Below are 15,997 nucleotides of genomic sequence, written 5' to 3'. Positions count from 1 at the left end.
GCCCGAGAGGCCGTTTGGCATGCTCCAGCAGGTGCGCGCACAAGAAAAAGTGGCATCGCGCGCGGTAGTTTTGGCGTGCATCGTCCAGCGCGCTGGTTAAAAGCCACGTGTGGGCGCCCTCCAACCACCACCCTTTCCCTCCCCGCGCCTTCTCCCTTGCCTCTTTCGGTGCCCGCCGACGCCGCACCTTCTCCCCCGGCTCGTCTAACGCCCTACCGCCGCTGCGCCTTCTCCCCCGCCTCTTCTGGCGCCCTGCCATGCCGCCGCGCCCCTGGAGCAGCTCGGCTTCCGCGGCATCTGCTTCCGCCCCTCCAGCATGTATTACGCGGAGATCCGCTCCAGCGATACACGCCTTGGGCACGGAATGCTATATTTTCCAGCGCCTGGTAAAGCAAACGCCCTCCTGCGGGTGCTAAAATGCTATTTTCGATGCTGAAAAACAAATTTAGCGTGCCGCGCAACCACACGTCTGTTGGAGATGCTCTTAGGCCCTTGTATATATAAACCGTTATCCAACAGCATCTATAACTAATAGTCCATCCGAGACCCAATATACAACACGCATCTCTAAGTATTAGCTAAAACAGGGCATTACATTAAGCAAAAACAAAATTAAGCTGAGGCCATCTGCAAGTCAGTTGTTTATGGTGTTTGATACTACACGCAACAAAAATGCACCACACAGGTCAAGTCTACAAGATCACAACATCAACATAACAAGATGGATGTAATACCAGTCAAACAAAATAAGCACCGATAATTGGTTGGTGGCTTGTGGGGCAGTTGTATTCTCAATCCATAATTCTCATCTTCCCCTTGGCACCACCTTTCTTGATGGGATGGTTTGGAACAGATATTTGAAATAAGTATTACAAGTGTACCCGATGAAGAATTTCATCACATGTATATCTGAAAATAAACGCAAAGGTTCATATAAAGTGACAAACGTCTCGCCGATTGGTCCTGCTGAGAAATATATATCCATTACAATGAAGCATCACATATTAATTTACGAGTGTTTATCTAGACGACAAAGTTCAGTAGAACATCCTTATATTTCGGATAACTTCGCATAGTCCAGGGCGCTCTTTCCTTCTAGTTTGTTTGAGAAATAAAGTCTTAAATACTCTCCTACTTTCATTGTTTTGTATAATATCTTCTCTTCTGCAGTTTCCAAAATTGGTGAAATAATTCCATCATAGTTTGGGATTTGAAATGCTGATATGGATAGTCGCTCCTTGTGGGCATTGATGGTGACCCTGTGCTCAATGCTCTTGTACTTCCCATTTGTCATAATCTATAAGTAATAAATAGATTGGATTCAACAAATATCAAGTTCCTCGTCTATACCCTTGAAAATAGTAGTTTCTTTGTCATATAAAATTGGAAGTAGTTTGAGACTACAGATGACATTGTCTAGGGAAAAGTAATATATACACCATTCAACTATTGCTTTGTCTAGAGTGTACTGTCCATCCCCCGAAAAAGATGACATCGCTTGTAAGGCCTTAATATTGTTGTCTTGTTTGATAAAGAATTTACAGAAAAAATAGAAGAAGATAGCGGGAAAAATGTTGAACATTAACAAGCTAATTTTTGTTTATTGCAACATAATCCTATTGAAAATTGAATATTAAGAAGCTAATTTTCATTTATTACAAGATAATCCTATTGAGAACCAGAGAATTAATAGGAACAATAGTAACCTAGTACCTTGTACAAAGAGAAAACAATGAGTCTTTTCCTCAAGTAAGAACGAGCATCCTCAACTAAGTTTCCTACATGTTGTGTGAGGGCTACAAAGGTGGCTCGATGACTCGCTTTTTTGCTTAGGTGGACTATGCACTTTTTCTGCCCTCAAACTACCAAAACATTTAGAAACAACCCTAAGCAAAAATCCTGCTTATTTTTTCTAGACCAGCATACGACCTGGTAAAATTAACGATTTAATATGTGATGCATCAATTGAGAAGTGATTTTACAAACCCAAGTAGCAGAGCTATTTAGCACAAGATGACATGTCGGACATACGCACTTTCATTTGGTGGCGGAAGGATGGGTGTGTGAGCGTGTAAGCACATGTGTGTGTTAGAGTTTCATAAAGGAGCTAGTAAGTTGTGAAGTTGAGGATTTCTCCCACCCAAACGCAAATAAGGATTGCAAAGTTTTTACTATTTTTTATACCATTTAGTTTCAGATGCTATACAACTAGCTTAACATGTCTTTAGAATCATACCTCAAGAAGGTCGCCCACATTCACCAATAGTGCATCACAATGTGGTTTCACGGGAATCCATGCACCATGCCTTCTAATTTGTAAGCCTTGAACTGAATTAACTTCTAGCAGAATAGTTAGAAAAGATCCATCGGAATGTGGTGACAAGCCTAGAACCTTTTCTGGGGTTGACGTGCATGGAGGGTAGTAGTTCATCCTGAGAAATTGAGACGCAAGTTTGTCTGCCACCAATTTCGGATCAACTTCTAGTGTTTTTGCAATCAAGATGGCAAGAGAATGTGTGAATTTCATCACCTCTGAAGAGTACTGTTCAATACAATTCCTGGGATCATAAAAATAATAATGTTTCTCTGTTAATGATGGGCTTTGGTAGATATTGAAATGCGTTGGATTTTATATGACCAGACCTAGCTTGTTTTTGTACCAAGTGCAAATAACAAGCCCAATAAAAAATTCATTGCTTGTATAGTCCCCTACTCGGCCCTTTGTTTGGTCATTACCATGAACCATAAAAACTCGGTTGCTAGATATTGATGCTGAAATTTTACCCAGAAGACTTATATCAATTTGTTTTCATAGAAAACTTAATATTTATTAGTTCCTATGGCCGATTTTAGTAAAATTTGCAACTTCTAAGTTTCATAACGAACAATATTCAACCAAATTGTCTAGGGATAGGTAGAACATCAACAATAAAGGCAGCAATATTTTCTAGGTTGTTGTGAGGTTAATTTCGTTTGGTGAGGCTGGTGTCATATCTATACCCATGCATAAACGTAAAAGCTAAATCACAGTAGTTTACTTTGAGAGATGCGTAACATTGGAAAGGAATGAAATGATAAGGCCAACATAAATGTTTGGTACTCTTCTCTTTGGCCTATGAGTGTATATTAAAAGGGTAATGCATTTTTAATGTAATAATGTAATAAACACACAACATGTGGTTCATATGCATAAGAAGATGAATAAATATCAAAATGATGCTTCAAAGACCACACTCACAAAGATGGCACACTATGCGGTGAAACTAATTAAGTTCTTAGTTCAAAACTTGACATGGTCAATCCGTTTACCAAAAGATCACATGCAACCGAGTCAATCTTCTAAGTTTTAAGTATCCAATCTCGAATCAACTTGAGCGTCTTTGCCAAATTAATATATTTTCTTAATCTGGTGCTTAGAATAGAAGGCAGACATTTTCCTTCTCCTTTCTTATACATTTAGATATCCCAAGCATACAAAGTCTGACCTGAAAGTATGAGGTTGACTTGGCCAGTAACTCATATCACGAGCTTGGGGTGGTTGAATGAAGAGGGCAAACCTATCACCCCATTCTAGCTTTTGATCATCAGAGACAACAAACACTTGGCCATACCCTTGAAGATCCCCTAGGCGTTGAGCATATTCATTCTTAACTTTGAGGGGGAGTTGAAAGAAATTTTGAATGTCCTGCTTTATACCCGTTATGACTTCATCCGGTATTCCATGATTTACAACCTGAAAGCTCAATAGTTGGGCAAACAATAATGTTTTATCAAACACATTTTCAAGGGATGGAATGAATGAATCTACAAATTAATATTTAGAGAAAAGTATGGTTTTTCTCTCAACTAATTCCGGATTTTGTCTTTGAACTCCAATATACTAGATATCTTTGACCTTATACTTTTGAAAGTGACTAATCTGGTCCCTAACAACAATCGGAGCAATATGACAAATGTAGTTGCGATTATTTCCCCCATGCATGTGATGACCGAGTTGCACAAAAATATGACAAATTATGAAAAAATACCAGGAAAAGCATTCAAGGGAAGAAAGTAGTAATAAAATTGAAAGATGTGATCGAAGGTAAAGAACCAGACCTAGACCCAGACCCAGACCCAAAATGTCTCCAGGTTGCGCCACGGAGATACGATAACATTATGAATGAAGAAATATAAATTGTACTGGTTGATTAATATTGGCCTCAAGTACCTGAAAGAAACCCCACTCCGCACAGGCAAATCTGAGCTTGGCGGCCTCAGCTTCAGCTGACTCGGCGCTCAAGAGCTTGCTGAGGTCGATCACCGGAACCTCGTCGGACAGCTCGGGGAGAACGGCGTGCGCGTCGATGTCCGGCTGGATATACCGTCCGATCTTGTCGACCGTCAGCTCGCCGGCGGACGCCACCAGAGCCTGCACGCTCGTGACGGGAAGCGATGTTCCCACCTTGGACCAACTGCTCTCGCCGGCGCTACCACTCGCTGCCTCCGCCTCCATTATTGGTGTAGCTACCTAGTTCTCCACGACGGGTCTCGCTAGTCAGGCTACAGCCATCGATCTGGCTATTATATACTCCGTAGCAGATTGTTAACTGAAATGTAATGTCAACTCCTGCTAAGGCTGCCCGTAATGGGTACATGATATTAAGGTATGATATTACCTCCGTAATGTATAATATCATATACTAGTATCTTAGATGATCTTATTTATTGTCATGCATGACACATAGTAGCATAACATTTATTATGATACGGTATCATGATATGATACTCAATCCTCCCTTTCCACATTTAATTCAATGCCACCTCAGCAAAATAGTCTGGTTGGCATGCATGATACTAGTTATGATACTCCCATTATGACCAGCCTAACGACGCTGGGGCGGACAGAAGGTGGGCATGTGATGATTACATGCGCACACATCATGATGTGAACGGATGGTCAGAGTAGAGCGTACTCCCTCCGTTTGGTATTGGTTGTCGCTGATTTAGTACTACAATTAATATAAAACAGAGAAAGTACCATGAAAGTCGATCACGATTATATCTTCCCGACTTAAGGCATGTACAATGGTTGATAAGATAGTCTTATCTTAAGTTTTACATGTAAGTTAGAGATGACAAAAAAGAAAGTCTATAATGGGTCATCTCTTAGCCTTATCTTCAATAACTAGCAATTCCTACAAACGTGGTGAGATATATTGTGCTAAGAGATCATCTCTTGTCTTCTCTTAAATAAGAGAAGACAAACCTTTTCATATGAGCTCTCTCTCCTCCACCTCATCAATGATCCTACGTGGCACTCTTAAGATAGCACCATTGTACATGCCCTTAGAAAATGTGAATGATTCCTTGACCGGCTCGTCCGGGAAGCGCCGATGCTAAAAAATATGCCCGTCAGCTAATGGCCGAATTTAATGCATTGGCCACTTGCAGATCTGCGGTGGCGTGATTAGTCCTGGCCATCTCCGTCTCGGCCCTGTCAGCCCACCCAGGGCCGGCCCTAAAATCCAGGGCCTAGGCCCGATGGTCTTGCCCATGGGCCGGGCTTGGGCCTGAGTTTTGAGCCCACCAACAGGGCCTGGACGTGCTTGGGCTTGGCATATTGGCATTTTAAGGAAGAGGCCCGGCCCACGCCCCTAAGCCCTAGGGGCTTTTCAGGGCTTTTTACTAGATGGGTCGGGCTTGGGCTTGAAAAGTAGGCCCAATGGTAGTGCCTGGGAGGGCCCGGGCCTCAGTTTTCTGCCATGGGCTTTTTTAGGCCCGACCCAAGCCCGGCCCGGCCCATGGCCAGGTATAGGCGTGATTCAAACATGCCTTTGCAACATCACTCAGGATTATTTTGAACTGATATACCATCTTCAATGCGGACGTCCATATCAAACATCATATCCATCTGCGAATTGTTGGGGACCTATCCATGAGTAGTGATGTGAGAGCCCGCCATTCAACCGCTCGCAATCATTTCAAATCGGATTTCAACAAACCGGATGAATTACATCAAACACGACAGAATTAAGCAAAGTTTGGATATAATTTACATAAAACGAACGATATTTCATCCGCTTAACTAAACTAAGCCCACGACATCAAAGTAATTATAGAGAATAGCATAATTCATCCATAAATAGTATGCAAACATCTCTGGTACAACAATAGTTTAAATTGAACGAGATAACCAAATGTTCAACAAGTTTATGATTTCAAATTTGACGATACTAGGATAATCAAAGCCGGCACATGTCGTTCCACATATGTGTGTGAATGACCTGCCCCCGATCCTGTAGTACATCACGGTAGAGCATGCAAGCCATACAACATGCAGAGCAACATTGAGTGAATGAATGATTAACCAACATGTAGAGCAATAACAAGAAAACTTACGATCTCCATGGACCCACGCAATGGCCATATTGCCCGCACACATTTAACCGTGTTGCAAAGCTTCACGACGAAGTTTTAAATAGTGTACCATAGATGCCCTAACGACGTTACATTGCATTCATGGATGATGTGCATGTCGTAGGGTGCAAAGTGATTTTGCGCATGAAACGAACCATGCACGCACTGCCAAAAGACAGAGCCCCTTGAGTTCATGCCTACAAAGTACGCATATACGGCCAACCATGCATCGCACAACAAATCATCCTCCTTCACTGAGTATTCCGCCATTGTGTTTAATCTAGAAAAAAACATGAAGTTCAAACATAAACTCAATGACATTTGACCGAATGCCTACCAGGCGTGGTGTCCACCATGGACATCGTCGACACTGGCGGTGAGATCCCAGGTGGACGGCAGCATTGTTGGTTCGGGTTGCGACGTCCTACGATGCCTAGTTGGCGGCCCGAGAGGTACAACAACGGTGTCAGACGAGGAGGATGCAGATGCAAAATAAGGGGAAGTAGGGGCGGAGTGGAAGTGAAGTGGATCTGGAAGGGGGATTTGAGTGGGTTGGGGGTGTCAAAGTCCTATCTGACGGTTGTCTGGACTACCGCAAAATGCCCCTCCCCTGTTTTCTTTTGATTTGCATGTAAATGGATGTTCGAACCGCTCCGTGAACTGACGAGGTACCGCGTTGGATAGGAGAATGGGTCTGAACAGCTCGGTCCTGACAGATGCAGCCAATTTGCCCTTAAGGGTAAAGAGTATGTCGTGCTCTGCTTTTGCTGCTTATTTGTTCAGGCATTCAACATTTTATTTTCGAAAAGGATCAAAAATTTATATTGAGATTTCGGGACCACCAAAGGAGCACTATTGCTTTCAGAATGAACCGCCGACGCGTTGTTGTCGCTGTCGCCGCTCCCCTACCGGAGCCGGGTTAACCTTGCCAACGACAGACATGAAGTTTTCATGCATGTACCCCTAAGGACCAGCGTCCTGGAGCCGCAGTTGGTGTCGTTGAACTCTAAGCACCTGACGCCAAATCTGACCACATGACAAGAAACTCCAACCTCGCCGCTCCAAAGATATGGCAGTAATCTACATCGAAGCTCCGTCGACTATGTCCAAACGAACAAACCTAATGGAGATCGAAACCCGGAAGACAAACTCGAAGAAAAAGCCCCACCATTCATCCGAGAGCCACACCTGCGAGGACTAAAAATCCTAACCTAAACTACTTACTGGAGCGAAGTCACCGGGTTCCCCTCCTCTCCACCGGCCATTGGAGCGGCAGGTACAGGATAGGCGAATCCAGCCTGTGAAGCCTAGAGGGAAAAGTTTGCAAATGGAAATACTATTCAGGATAGTGGCTCCATAGTTAAGTCTTGAGGAATCAAGGTCCTACCAGTGATTCTAAATATACAAAGCAAGTACCTCACAAATTATGAATTTTATGAAAGCGTGAAGACACATAGATATATAAAGATACCCGCAAAAAATAGATATATAAAGATACACATTCATCTGAAATTGTCAGATCCGTTGGACGAAGTCTATACAACAAGCAAAGCATAATTTACACCGTTGGGGGTGGTGTAACTGGGTGCATTCCAGCTTCCTCTCGATGCTTACCATCAGCTGACTTCTGAGATTACATCTTCACGCAATTTTATAAAATGCTGACTCAAGACTCGCAATATACTAATCTTCGTCTTGTTCTTTCTTACGCGGTATGGCCATTTCTGACTCCATACGCTAGCTCTTATATATCTGTTAGTGGAGGTTGCAACTTGCTAATCTTTTTCTGTTGGATTCGATCAAACAGCACAGAATTATTAGTTAAACTGCGGTCTCACAAGAAAGATCCGAATGATGATTCCTTGATCGGCTTGCCCGGAAGGTTCTCTGCTCCATGCGTTTGGACGTAGCGACGCTAAACAATGCCGCTTGGAACCAAGAACGCCTGCTGAGCCCATCCCAAGAACCAAGAATGACTAACGTCTTTTATACTACAGGCAGCAGCAATACTCTGGCACAGGTCAAGTACTCTACTCTACAAGATCAGAGCGTAACCATAAAATGAGATGGTTGTAGCTCCGGTTAACCACAATAAGCACCAACAATTGGTTGGGTGGCTAGTGGGGCCGTTGCTTCCCAATTTGTTACTTATTATCATCTTCTCCTTGGCGCCAACCTTCTTGCTGGGATGGTTTGGAACAGAGGTTAATTTGGAGTGAACCTATTTTCGTCTTTCAAGTATTGTCACAATTGTACAGAAGTTGAGCATATGTATATCCGAAAATAAATGAAGAAATTCAAATGAAGTGACAAACATCTCTGTGATTAGTCCCAGTGAGAAACATATATCCATTAAGCACCAAATAGCATTTTAAGAGTGCTTGTCTAGAACGACAAAGTACGGTAGAAAATCCTTATATTTCAGATAATTTTGCATAGTACAGAGCTCTATTTCCTTCTAGTTTGCTTGAGAAATAAAGTCTTGAATACTCTTCTACTTTCATTGTCTTCTGTATGAACGTATGTCTAGAATGATAAATTAGAGTAGACAATCCTTATTGGGATAACTTCGCATGATCTAGGGCTCTCTTTCCTTCAAGTTTGTTTGTGAAAAAAAGTCTTGCATACTCTTCTACTTTCACTGTCTTGTATAACAACTTCTCTTCTCTAGTTTCCAAAATTGGTGAAACTATTCCATCATAATTTGGGAGGTGAAATGCAGACACGGTTAGTCGCTCCTTGTGGGCATTTATGGTAACCCTGTGCTCAATGCTCTTGTACTTCCCATTTGTCATAATCTAAACAAATAAGTAAACTAAATTAGACAAATATCAAGTTGCTCCTCTATATCCTCGAAAAACAGTTCCTCATATAAAGTTGAAAGTAGTTTGAGAACTACACACGACAATGTATAGGAAAAACTTCCCTATGCAACATTCAAATATTGCTATGCCTGGAATGCACCCCTAATCTCTAGAAAAAAGGTACCTTTGTCTTATTTGATCAAGATTTCTTGGAATTAATAAATAGAAAGAAGTAGTATGGAAATTATTGAACATTAGCGAACTATTTTTCATGTATTGTAAAATGATCTGAATGACAATAAGAGAAAAGGAACAACAGTATTCAAGTAGCTTGAATAAAGAGAAACTAGAATGGGTCTTTTCTATGGCCAATAATGAGCTTTATGAGCAACGCTGGGTCGATACTGGGTGAGGGCTACAAAGGTGGGTCGATGCATCACTTGTTTGGTTGGGTGGACATTTTACTTTTTTTCTCTCTAACTTCAAAATTATTTAGAAACAACTCTAACCCAAAATCGTGGCTATTTTTCTGGAGTGGCATACAGTGTGCTACAATTAATAATGTAACATGTGATAAATGAATTGAGAAGTACTTTTACTAACTCGGGTAGTTGAAAAACTTAATACCCGATGGCAAGCCAAATATAACCGCTTTCATTTGGTCAATGTGCTTGGGCGTGTTAAAGTTTGTCAGTCGAAAAACTGATGGAGTTGAGGTTTTCTCTTCACGAGGCACATATAAGGATTTTAAAAATATGATTTCCCTATTTTATAGTTTCAGATGTTGTATGACTAACTTAACATGTCTCAAGAAGCATACCTCAAGAAGGTCACCCACATTCACCAATAGTGCGTCGCGACATGGTTTCACAGGTATCCATGCACCATGCCTTCTAATTTGTAAGCCTTGAACTGAATTAACTTCCAGTAGAATAGTTAGGAATGACATATCAGAATGCGGTTTGAAGCCTAAAACCTTTTCTGGCATTGGCGTGCATGGAGGGTAGTAGCCCATCCTGAGAAATTGCGCCACATGTTTGTCTTCAACCAATTCAGGATTAAGATCTAGTGTTTTTGCAACGAAGACGCCAAGAGAATGAGCAAGTTTCATCACCTCCGAAGAGTACTTTTCAATAAAATTCCTGGGATCAAAAGAAGAATAATGTTTCTATGTTATTGATGCCGTTGGTAGATATTGAAATACTTTGGGCTTTATATGACCAGACTTAGCCTTTGTTAGTTCCAAGTACAAACTAAAAGCTACCCCCCCCCCCCCCTATCCCCAAATATTTCTTGCTTGTATACACCTCGGCCTGACCTTTTGTTATGCGTTGCCATGTACCAAAGACTCTCTTGCTCGCTATTTATGATGAAAATATTACCCTAAAAGACTTAATATCAAATTTGTTTTGCCAGAATACTTAATATTTGTTAGTTCCTCTGTAAGATTTTTAGATTTATGAGTTTTTCAATATAAAAGTTTCATAAATACCATTTTTTGGTTTCAACAAATAAAATCAGGGCTAGGTATAGGACATCAATGATAAAGGCAACAAATTATTTGTAGGTTGTTGTGGCAATGTCTACTTTAATTTGGTGGGGTTGGTGTCATTTCTATACCAATGTTCAAATATAAAGAAAATTCTTAGAAGTTTACTACTACTTTACTTTGAGTCCTTAGCATAGTTAGGAGTATAAAGTGTTGTATATATGAGCTGTAAAAGGGCACCCGGGGTCAAAGAAGCGAACATCTCAATCTGTGTCGTTGCTGTTGAATTGACGAGATGCATAACAATAAAAAATAACAAAAGAATAAGGCCAACATAAATTTTTGGTACTCCTCCTCTTTGGCCTATGTGTTTATGTTATGAGGCTAATAAATGCTTTACACGAAATGAACACGTAACAGATGGTAGCAGTGAAAAACATGCTTTTATCTCAAAATTGCATAGAATGTCAAAATCATGTTTCAAAGGTCACACTCACAAGAATGGCACACTGTAGCAGTGAAAAACATGCTCTTACCTCAAAATTGACATGCTTGTCCATTTTATAAAAAAAAATGTTAACTAAGTCAATCGTGTAAATTCTAGAAATCTAATCACCATTGAACTCGGGTGTTGGGCCAAATTAAGTAAGCTGCTAAGCTTGATTCTTTGAAAAGAAGGAAGGCATTTTTATTTTCCTTATCTCAAACATACAAATTAAAGTCTCACCTGAAAGTATGGGGTTCACATGGCCAGTAACTCATATCACGGGCTTCGGGTGGTTGGGCGAAGAGCGCAAACATGTCAGCCCATTCTAGCTTTTGATCATCAGAGACAACAAACGCTTGACCATAACCTTGAAGATCCCCTTGCCGCTGAGCATATGCATTCTTAACATCGGGGGGGAGTTGAAAAAACTTCTGAATGTCATGCTTCATACCCATGATGACCTCATCTGGTATTCCATGATTTACAACCTGCAAAACTCAAAGTTGGACAAACAATCATGCTTTATCAAACATAGTTTTTGAAGGATGGAATGATTGAGTCTAGTCATTAATGTTTAGAGAAAAGTATACATTTTGTATCTCTAGACTGGTTCCAGATTGTGTCCTTGAACTCTAATACCAAACATATCGGACCTTAAACTTTTGAAACATGACTAATTTGTACCCTGGCCACAATCAAAGCAGTATAACAAATAAAGCCATGATGATTTCCCCCATGTGGCATTCGAGTATATATATATATTGGGAAGTGTGAATAAATTTGAGTATTGGGAAGTGTGAATATATATATTGGGAAGTGTGAATAAATTTCTAGAAAAAACATTCGAGGCAAGAAAGTCATAATATTGGGAAGTGTGAATAAATTTGAGTAATCAGAAAATAAAATAAATAAGCAGACATTAAAAAATAAAAATATTTCTAGAAATGTCACCAGAAATTTTAGAAAGAAGAACATTTTTTTTGGGTTTGTCTGGGGCACATCTAGATGTGCTTTAGTTATTGCACATCTAAGTGACTCAATCAAACTAGAAAGAAAAAGAAAAAAAAAGTCTAATAAAAATGCTTGCACGAATCTTCACATGGACTCAATGGCATAGGATTTAGATGTGCAATACTTAGGGCACATCTAGATGTGCTTTAGCAAAACTGTTTTTTTTCATGTATGATACAAGTGAGGACATATAAATTAAGCTGGTTAAGTTCATTACTTGAGTGACGCACCTGAAAAAATCCCCACTCCGCACAGGCAAACTTGAGCTTAGCGGCCTCTGCCTCGACGGACTCGGGGCTCGAAAGCTTGCTGACGTCGATCACCGGAACCTCGTCGGAGTGCTCATCGAGAACAGCGAACGCGTCGATGTCCGGCTGTATGTACCGCTCAATCACCTCGGCCGTCAGCTCGCCGGTGGACGCCGCGAGAGCCTGGACGTTCCTGACGGGAAGCGTCACAGCCAGCTTCGACCACCTGCTCTCGCTGACGCTGTCACTCGCTCTCGCTGACTCTACCTCCATCAGTATAGCTAGTTCTCCACTGCGTACGTCTTGGTGCTCTCGCTAGTTAACTTACTTTTGCTTGCTTATTTGTAGAGAGGGATCCAGCCACCGATCAGGCTATGGAAGAAGTTATAGAAGATGCGAATGATTATTCCTCGATCGGCTCGTCCGGAGGGCTCTCTGATCCATGTGTTTGGACGCACCGATCGATGCTAAAAAGAATGCCCCGGGGGCTAATGGCCGAATTTTCCAGGCTTGGAATAGTTTTGCACTGATACACTTGCAGATCCGCTGTGGCGTGGTTAAAACGGGCCTTTGTACAAGCAGTCATAATCTCATCCCGGAGAATCCTATTTGACGCCTTTTGCGTCAAAATGTCCACGTTTCACACAGAGAATGCAGCGACCGATGTAAAATGGGACGGCCCATTATATAGAATGGCTAACATACTACAGGACCTGGTTTGGGGAATCGTCTAGAAGGTTCTTGAACTAGTTTTCTTTTTATCTGCTGTTTTTGGGTTCTTCCTTTTTAGTTTTTCTGTTTCTTTTAGAAAACCATTTTTTAATGTTTCAAACAAAAAATTAAAATTTGGTTGCAATTAAAAAATAGTTCCTTTTTTTCAAAAAATGTTTGGAATTTTAAAAAATGTTTGTATTTCTTAAAAACTGTTTTAAATTTCGAAAATTGTTCAAAGTTTTCAAAATTGTCTTTTGAAGAAATTATAGAAATTTCAAAATTGTTTGCTTTTCCAAAAGTTGTTCAAAAATTTCAAATTTGTTCACAAAATTTTCTTTAGAAAATGTTTGAATTTTCAACAAATGTTGGTCTTTTAAAAAATTGTTGTCAAATTGTAAAAGATGTTTGCTATAGTGTCAGGTTGCTATGGTGTTCCAACCACTACAGGCAACCGGGCAGCTAAAGTGATCTCTATAGTGCGCGCTAAAATGGGTTGGCCTAGTTCAGACACTCATCTGTGCTGGAGCCCGACAACTTGACGCTTAATGCGTCATATAGGGACTCCATAATCCTTGTCACTCAAGGGCAAACTTTATGTTATGTGAAAGAAAGCTCAGGCCCAACATTAACAATTCATCTTTTGCGGGTAAATTAATTAATGATGCCCCTAAAACAACGAAAAAATTCAATGTGCTACGGCTTGCTTACACACACGCGCGACAAGATTATGACAACTGGCTTACACAAAGGTCTACACGCACTTGGACGACTTATTGTATGGAGTTGGGTTGGTGCTTTATTTATAAAGCAAGGGAAAAGTCTATTTCAAGCAAGCCTAACCAACTAAACTAGGGATGCATAATAAGGGAAACCCATGCCGAAGAAAACACAAGGGTGAAGTAGCACCATCTGAGAAGGCTGAGTCGTTGATGCAAAGAACGGAACAACCAAACCGACAAGGACATACCATCCTGCTGACAATCTTTGTCACTGAACAGGACCATATCTCATGCTGACAAGAGACATCAATTTTGGCATCCCGGAGTTCACTAAGAACACAACGTGTCATGCGGACGAGTGATACGATCACCCAAGAAGAACACCTTACCTCATCAGGCCTGGTCTCAACCATACAAAGCCACATTTGCCAACTAGCAACACTTGGGATAACAAGGAACTGAAGTCCAAGGCGGTGCCCTCAGGACGGGTAGGATGAGCATCACCACCCTTTAATCCAAAAATATGGTGTTTTCACCGAGAGCACCAATGAGGTCATAGAGCGGCTGTGATGATGCCTTCAAAGAGGGGATGGCATCCATGAATGTCACACAACTAGATGGACCGAAGTTGGACTAGCTTCCACAACGGCATGAGTTATCTACCCCCAAACTTGGCATGGTTGGTTGCTAAGATAACCACCGGACAACCACCACCGAATGCAAATCAGCAGCACCCATGCGCCTTCACAGTCTTGGTTGTCGACCCTCACTTGGGTTGTGAGCCCTAGCCACAAGCATCGCAACTTTCTACCAAATAGGGATGGGGCATTGCAACTTTCCACCAAATAGGGATGCCAGCCTGGATCCAAACTGCCTCGTTCTGGCAAGCATGAGGAAAGCAGAGACCTTTTTAAGGCCTTGGGGGTATGATAATGGCTAACAAGCCCAACCCTAGGATCTAGATTGTCATGAAGTCCGGCCAGATATAAACCCGACTAGCTCCGGATGAGCACAACTCGAATTTGAAATGTATATGTGCTAGGTTAGGAGAAGAGGAGGGAGGATAAGAACTGGGTCACGTCTATAATAGTAGCCAACTCCTGATGTCAACGGAAAGTGGCCAAACCCCTAGTCGAAGCCACTCGTGTCCCCCGTATACCTCATCATGTGCGACCAATGTGGCCTCCACCACAAGCTATTCACCCTAGATATGTTTGATGAAGCACAAGTGTACCGCTTCCCATCATCAAACGGTTGTCGGACCAGCCGTTCTTCGAAACACCTAACCGACAACCACGATTGTGCCACACACTCACTCATGATCTGGATGAGGAGAGAGCCTTTCCACAACCATCCACAGAAACCACACAAGAAAGCTCTCTCCAAGAGCAAGGATGATGGGAAAGAAGTGCTAACATTGGATGTTTTAGGGCGTCACCCAAGTCATCCCAGGGGAGCAGCACAAGGGTTGAGATTGGAATGGTTGAAATATCGGTTAGTGCAAACTCTGTTATTAATTGGTTTGAAGTTTTTATCCAAATTTGGCTGAAAGTTGCAAAAGGCAGCCACATTTTCAAATGGCTAGGCAAAGCGATTCCCAAGATATTCAAAACCTATACTAAATTGTTGAAAGATTTATAATTCCATTTAAAAACCAAACTTTCCAAAAAGGTGAGGCAAAATAATAATTGAGATTGAAATGAGTTGGGCAACTCCAATAATCAATGATGTGTGGACCGTCTATCAACATACACTTCCCATGTTGCCACGGTACCCAAAAATACATGTTTTTTATTATGTGTAAAGTATATTCCAAAACATATTATCATGTTCATTGGTGAACATACATGTATATCTAGACGATGGAGCCATTTTTTATACCCAAAATCCTAAAGTTCCCATGTTGCTATGATAAAAATATCCACCTGGAAAAGAAATAGCCAGCTTATCTCTGAAATGAGAGAAAAAATTGAGGTGACTTATGAAGATGTGAGTAATGACTCAAGCAAGGAAAGATGTGAGTTATGACTCGAGCATGGGGACAATAGAGGTGGAAAGCACAATGAATGCAAATCACCTATTCAGGGTATATAATAGTGGAAGAAATCCTCTTTTATGGCAATGAT

The 15,997-nt window shown here is 41.3% G+C and overlaps 2 protein-coding genes across 2 annotated transcripts; both read right to left on the bottom strand.

Moving 5' to 3' along the window:
- Positions 1-967: 967 nt before the first annotated feature.
- On the bottom strand, positions 968-4,516 carry LOC123184498 (2-oxoglutarate-dependent dioxygenase 11). The gene is made up of 4 exons (XM_044596598.1): positions 4,211-4,516; positions 3,486-3,733; positions 2,237-2,558; positions 968-1,297 (listed from the first exon to the last, which is right to left on the bottom strand). Exons 1-4 carry the CDS (start codon positions 4,493-4,495, stop codon positions 1,052-1,054), a joined length of 1,101 nt encoding a protein of 366 aa, XP_044452533.1. The 5' UTR covers positions 4,496-4,516; the 3' UTR covers positions 968-1,051.
- Positions 4,517-8,855: 4,339 nt separating this feature from the next.
- Positions 8,856-12,711, bottom strand: LOC123184497 (2-oxoglutarate-dependent dioxygenase 11-like). Its single transcript, XM_044596597.1, has 4 exons — positions 12,421-12,711; positions 11,420-11,667; positions 10,024-10,345; positions 8,856-9,197 (listed from the first exon to the last, which is right to left on the bottom strand). Exons 1-4 carry the CDS (start codon positions 12,709-12,711, stop codon positions 8,955-8,957), a joined length of 1,104 nt encoding a protein of 367 aa, XP_044452532.1. The 3' UTR covers positions 8,856-8,954.
- Between the last annotated feature and the right edge of the window lie 3,286 nt (positions 12,712-15,997).

This window comes from Triticum aestivum, chromosome 2A (genome assembly GCF_018294505.1).
Source record: "Triticum aestivum cultivar Chinese Spring chromosome 2A, IWGSC CS RefSeq v2.1, whole genome shotgun sequence".
NCBI classification, from domain to species: Eukaryota; Viridiplantae; Streptophyta; class Magnoliopsida; order Poales; family Poaceae; genus Triticum; species Triticum aestivum.
Note: the sequence above shows the minus strand (reverse complement) of the source record. Positions and strands in the feature narration are given on the sequence as shown.

Excerpts from the sequence above, each read along its gene's own strand:
- LOC123184498 (XM_044596598.1), bottom strand. The coding sequence starts at position 4,495 with ATGGAGGCGGAGGCAGCGAGTGGTAGCGCCGGCGAGAGCAGTTGGTCC. Across the intron at positions 3,734-4,210 it reads CGGAGTGGGGTTTCTTTCAG|GTTGTAAATCATGGAATACC; the intron begins GTACTTGAGGCC and ends TTGAGCTTTCAG. Across the intron at positions 2,559-3,485 it reads AGTCAACCTCATACTTTCAG|GAATTGTATTGAACAGTACT; the intron begins GTCAGACTTTGT and ends TTATGATCCCAG.
- LOC123184497 (XM_044596597.1), bottom strand. The coding sequence starts at position 12,711 with ATGGAGGTAGAGTCAGCGAGAGCGAGTGACAGCGTCAGCGAGAGCAGG. Across the intron at positions 11,668-12,420 it reads CGGAGTGGGGATTTTTTCAG|GTTGTAAATCATGGAATACC; the intron begins GTGCGTCACTCA and ends TGAGTTTTGCAG. Across the intron at positions 10,346-11,419 it reads TGTGAACCCCATACTTTCAG|GAATTTTATTGAAAAGTACT; the intron begins GTGAGACTTTAA and ends TTTTGATCCCAG.